General features: G+C 36.9%; 1 protein-coding gene across 1 annotated transcript in view; it reads left to right on the top strand.

The window, feature by feature from the left end:
- Positions 1 to 301: 301 nt before the first annotated feature.
- LOC124721802 (protein phosphatase inhibitor 2-like) overlaps positions 302 to 6180 on the top strand; it is a 31040-nt gene continuing 25161 nt past the window's right edge. Inside the window, exons 1-2 of the mRNA XM_047246923.1 lie at positions 302 to 435; positions 3551 to 3715. Coding sequence (XP_047102879.1) covers positions 353 to 435; positions 3551 to 3715 — 248 coding nt within the window. The 5' untranslated portion in view covers positions 302 to 352. The remainder of the gene's footprint in view (positions 436 to 3550; positions 3716 to 6180) is intronic.

Genomic DNA, 6180 nt, shown 5'->3' with positions numbered 1-6180 from the left:
ATAAGAAATAAAGAACTGATTAATAAACCCGTCAATACCCAGTATCCCATAGTCTGTCTTTCACATTTTTTTCTTTTTAAGCTACTGAGGATCATTCTTATTGAGAACATTAGACAAAATTGTTAGTGATAAAGTGATGCAAAGAGAAAACTAGGGAAATTCTCGTTCATTTAATTCTCATAAACAGTACAAAAATTTCCGCAGAGAAGCACGCAATGCAACCACTGTGGAAACTGCGATTGTTATTATATAGACCACACTATCGACAATCGCAGCTATGCGCCAAAGTATATTGTTTATCTTTGAATTGAATGTCAAAGCATCGCAGGCAAAATTATCGGTATAGTGAACGATGGCTGAAAATTTGGGAAAACGACCATCGAAGGGTATTCTGAAAACCTCTTCAAGTTTTGAGAAGCCGGATGCACCGAAGAGGTAACTTTGCTTCTTTAGTTTATGGCAGAATTTCGTAGTGAAATTTTATGAAAGAAATATTACACAATGGTGCTTCCAAATGTATAGATTTTTATGTTGGTGTGTACGTGAGTTTCGAAAATCTAATACTTTTTTCGATGTTGTCATATTCTGCCTTTTGACTTCTAAAGAAGCCTGCAGCGATGTAGACAAGAATATGTTGATAGTTTGTACTTTCCTGTTTCGTCGTAAGTCGTAGATTTTCATTCGCCCAAAATTTTTGCTGTGACTTTTTTTCCCGTGACTCACTAGAGCATCAAGGATTTAAAACATTGCATACATTTCTCTGAAATACGAAATAATTAACTTTCAGTGCTCATAATAAAAGCAATGAATGTAATGGAGCAACGTAGAGGTTAACGCATAGGTTTTGGGCGTAGTATGCAATGTCATGAAAAGACGCCGGTCATTGTACATTGCGTATCATTAACAACTTTCAGTGTTTAGTTACGCTGGGAGTTCAGTCGTGAACTGAACTGTTGGTTTTCAATACACATTGTGTTTAAAAAAACAATGCTCGTGGCATGTATTGTGTACTACATTAAACATTGGTTAGTTCGGTGTAGTTGTTTTCTTACTCGTTTTGTTTTCGCTGTTTTATTGGAAATTTGTATTAAATACATGTTTAGTACACTTTGTTAGTTCAGTAGCTGGACGTGGAAAACTTTGCTTCTTCCATGTTTGTTATTGCTTTGCAACTATTAAAATAGTTGGTCTGTTACATTCTTGTCTTTTTAATCAATTGCGAGGTATCAAGGGGTGTGTGTGTGTGTGTGTGTGTGTGTGTGTGTGTGTGTGTGTGTGTGTGTGTGTGTGCGTGTGCGTGTGTGCAACGGTTCCATAACTGCAGTAGTCTTCAAGCCAAGATATTATTCTGGTTAACACATTTTTCAACTGAATTATCAAGAAGTCTATGATTTCCTCATTAACGGAAATGAACATTACTGTAAATATTAGTTTTGTTTTTCATATTTTGTTGTTTCATTAGTTGTGATTTAAAGTTAACAATACTATACTAGTGACGACAGTCTGTTGCTTTCCTGAATTTGTTAGTTAGCTCTAGTTGTATGTCGCTGTTCTTTACTTAGAATGATTTTCTAACATTGTTGAATTTTATGAATATGATTAGTTTATTCATGCATGCCAGTTGAGTGCACTACATGCAGCTGTTACTTTTCTCTCTTCAGAAAATGGTGTTAGCAGAGTATTGTATGAGAAAGTTGAGTGGGTAATGAATTGTGTCCAATCACTGAGTGAGTTTTACATCTATGCGTGTACTCTGTAGCATGTAAAGGCCAGTTCTTATTTCCACTGACTTGAGGGGGAGGGGTGACTTCTTAGATGCTACTGTGAAAGGTGTTATGTCATTCTAATTTATTTGTGGAAGCAATAGATAGGGGTGCAATGATATCCATAATTTGTATCCTGAAAACAAGTTCATGGTGTTTTTGAAATATAAAGTACAAATCTCATTATTTTAATATTTCCAAATTCAGCTGTCCTTCTATATATGTATTAGGTGTCGTGTTGTTCCAAATTTCAGATTTACTGCCGAGTTGTATTGCAGTACAGATGCTACAAATATTTTGTAAAGAATTCATGTAAAAGTTGCAGTGAAAGGTGTTATGTTGTACAAATAAATTTAAGCTTGTTGATCACTTGACCAACAAGTGAGTCTTCATGATAATACTGGTGTCTCCTCACATTAGGGTTGCCAGATTAAATTGACGAACATATCAAACATTGCAAGGTGAAAGAATATGCTAATCAGAGTTCTGAGGGTGACTACAGTAAAACACTAAGAAGCCATAAAAATTTCAGTTATTGTTGCTATTTACAGCCTCCAATACATTTGTCTTTTTGGCAAAATCTTTTTTTTTTTTTTTTTTTTTTTTTTTTTTTTTTTGTCAAACCACTTTTTAAGATAACCTTCAGCTTTTTTGTAAGCTATGAGAGCTGGGTTCTTGAATTTATTTTCCTCAGTTTCATTTGATTTTAACATATTTCTTGGTTCGCGTTTGCTCCAAAGAAACAATTGCTCCTGCATAATTCAATATCCTCTTCTAATGTGACGAAAATATTACATAATTCTACAGGATTTATGTACTATTCTGATTCCAGACTTTTGATGCATTTGTGGACTTCATTTCATAAATCGTGTACAAAATAAATGTAGCACTTTGGTAATCCACTTTCTTCATTACTAACAAAAGACCAAATCAGCTAATTGCACTCATTCTCACCCCCTTTGGTGAAAATGTATTTTGATCACTTTCCACCCAAGCAAAAGCATTTCCACGGCTGGCAGTAAAGTTGCCCACCTAAGTATAACAAAAGCAAAGCATTTTTTAAACACCTCAACTGTTTCAGCATTGATAGCAAAATTCATGGAAAACATTTGGCACAAGACTTTCAGTATTGAAAGATAATAATTTCATGCAGTGTTTTGCTGCATTATGCAAGACATAACAATTGCAGCTAGCTTTAATGATTTTTTGCATCAGATTTTGTAACTTTTGAAGCACTGAGCAGGTACAGTCATAATGAGTAAATAAATTAGTGATATGAATGGAATTCTAGAAGTACCAGGCAATGTGTACATTGCTAGCAAACACAGGGCTGAAGTACCGAACAGTTTGGTATATATATAAACCTGGCAGTCCATTAATTATTTCAAAGTTAGTTTAGTACATTGCGAATTTATGAATTCCAGAACTTCATATTTCTACATCAAGAGTAATTACTGATTGTTGCTCCAATCTGACATGCTTTGAGAATATGATTCCATCAGAGAACTTTCCTTCAGTGCTAATGCAGTGTGTGAAAAGAGAGATTTCAAGTAATACTATTGATTCTTTACTTCGCGTAAGTGTCATTCAGATGTATATTCTTCAGCAGGCATTGAAGTAATCTTGAATCATTAAGTTTTGTAAGTTAATGAAAACCAAATCTGCATAAAGAGACTAGGTACCACAATATCTTAATGTATTGTATTAGAACCAGTTGACTACATACATTTAAACTAAGTTGTTTCCCTAGATGTTTGCATTTTCTTGCTACTGTTTTGTTTTCATAGGAAACAGAAAGAGACAAAATGGGATGAAATGAATATAATAGCAACACTTCATCCACCTGACAAAGAGTATGGCCATATGAAGATCGAGGAACCCAAAACACCATTCAACTGGGTTGATGAAGATGCAATGGTAGATGAACTTGATGCGGCTGTACTCGCAGAGAAGTGAGTTGGTTTTAAATTCTGCTTGTGCATGTTTTTGAATGTAAAGGTATTTGTACTGTTCCATTTTTTATGTTTAACAGTTTTCTTTCTCCTTTGTGGTTTCTAATGGTGCATCAGGTGATTCTCGTAATACCAATGAAGTGTGAATGCATTGAGGCTGGAATTGTGCTTAGTGAAATAATTTTGTACTAAGAAAAGGGCTAACACCTTGTTTATGCCTTTTTGAGAGCAAGATGAATTTAAAGAAAGTTTTGTGTGTTGCTTAAGTCATGTCACCTGGTTAAAACAACCTTCGATTTAATACCATCCCTTTCTTACAGTTCTGGTTACCAAGTGGTCTACTTTAGTGCTATTTCTCAGAATTTCGCATTGCCTTTATCTCCGCATATGCACGGTCACATATTATGTCTTGATTAAAGACTTTCCTATATTATTGGCATTGCTTTGTCAGCATGGTGTAGTGTTATTTGAACTGTTGTGGGCACTGGTGACTTTGCCTTTAGCACTCTAGAACACTTAAATACGAATGAACAGAACTGTTAAATCATCAATGAAGACCTCACAAAAATAAAGCAAGACACATTTATCCACGTCTTGCAAACTATCAGAAAAGCAAACAGGTTTTTTATGTGGAATGTTGTAAAATTCTTCATTTTATCATTGGCAGAATTTTTAGGGCTCTATAATGAAAAATGTAGAGTTGGGAGTATATGTAAAAATATTTAAACACCTGAAATTTCTCGTCTTTCTAATAGAATACAAATGGTATGGTACTGTTGCTTGGAAAGTGGTTTTCTTCAAATAAGATTAAAGAGCAAAAAAATGTGGGAAGTGCCATATTGTTGGTGTACTGAGAAATAAATTGTTCAAAAATAATTTGCACCACTAGCATATCTGTGGCCATGTGACTGCTTATATGCAGAGGGAGTGGGAAAAAACGAAAAGTTTTATTAAACTGAAAAAGTTAACTGTTTTAGGGTGTAAACAAAGCTGCAGTCAGAGTGAAATTGCATATCTGTGAAATCAAAATCTACCAAGGGTAAAATTTAACAGTGTTACTTTACACGGTTCATTGTAATATGCCTGGATACTCCTAGACATGCTGTCTACAGTGTGGCAGAGCTCGCTGCTACACACATTTGTCCCACTCGTTGGAATAGGGAGGTGTCCAATTCCACCCATATGCTTTGACCTCAGCTGACAATACCAACATACGAAAATAGGAATAGGTAATTTCCCTTAACCTGTATAGGTCAACTATAACTACTGACACAAAAGAGCCAACACCTACAACTACAAAAACAAAATCAAAACCACAACACCTCAAAAATTAAAAACTCAAACATCCCTACGTAAATTAAAATGCATTCAATACACAAAACATTACATCTAGAGAAAAGTAGACAAAAAAATTACTTACCACCAACAAATTTTGGCCGGCCATCACACACACACACACACACACACACACACACACACACACAGGACGCCATCAAACACAACCATCTCCACGCCGCAATGACGTCACACACAACACCCATACATCATGGGTCAAACCAGACAGGTGGAATCAGACACTTCAGTTTACCCCCACTCATTGATAGTGTAGCTCTGTCTTAATCTGGTGTGTGATTAGGATTTCTGCAACTCTGCATTGCAAGTTTGGTCTGAGACATGTTTAATTGAGGTAATGTCAGCAGGTTCTGTAAGCCATTCCATTTGGTTGATTGCTGCCTCCTGAAGGAAGGTGTTAATGAAGTTAGCAAAATGTGCTCATGCACTGCAGTCTTGAAAGCAAACCTGTTGGTTAGATCTTGAATGTAAGACTAGACAGCAGGTTGGTGGTTACTATCTCAATATGGCACAGGCCTCCAATAACCCTTGGCAGTGACGTGAAGTGTGACAGGGTTGCCGCAAGTTCTGGAAATCAGGGATCAGGAAATTTCAAATCTGTCCGGGAAATCGGGGAAATTTGGGGGGGGGGGGGGGACTAAAAAATGTTTTGTCTCAGTGGACGAAATGGTTTGTTTACTGAGATGTTACGCATTTTCGCTGGCTGGGCGCAACTGAATGCGTGCGTTGCTTCCCTATGCCCTCGTTCCTACTGATTCTCCTCTTCCTGCCACTCCCCTCAGCTTGCAGTCAGTGCTGCCACCACTTCTTGCTGCTGGCCGAGCAGCTGCCGACAAGAGGCAGAGAGGCGCGAGGAGTGGTTTGTTTGAATCCGATTCTTAGAGATCGTTGGCACAGTGGCGAGAGATGGTGTGCACATTTGTGTCTGAGTGACTGTGTGAATGTGTGCGTGCTGGTTTTATGACAAAGGCTATGGCTAAAAATTTAGTTGAGTGTGATTGCCTTTTCTTTGTGCCTGCCTGCAGCTCAGCAATCCTCTTTGCAGTGGGTTGCTACCTATCCTCATTAATATTGATTTTCAGAATATTCGTGCAACTTATCTGTGCGTGGAT

The sequence above is a fragment of the Schistocerca piceifrons genome, chromosome X, assembly GCF_021461385.2.
Source record: "Schistocerca piceifrons isolate TAMUIC-IGC-003096 chromosome X, iqSchPice1.1, whole genome shotgun sequence".
Classification (NCBI taxonomy): Eukaryota; Metazoa; Arthropoda; class Insecta; order Orthoptera; family Acrididae; genus Schistocerca; species Schistocerca piceifrons.
Note: the sequence above shows the minus strand (reverse complement) of the source record. Positions and strands in the feature narration are given on the sequence as shown.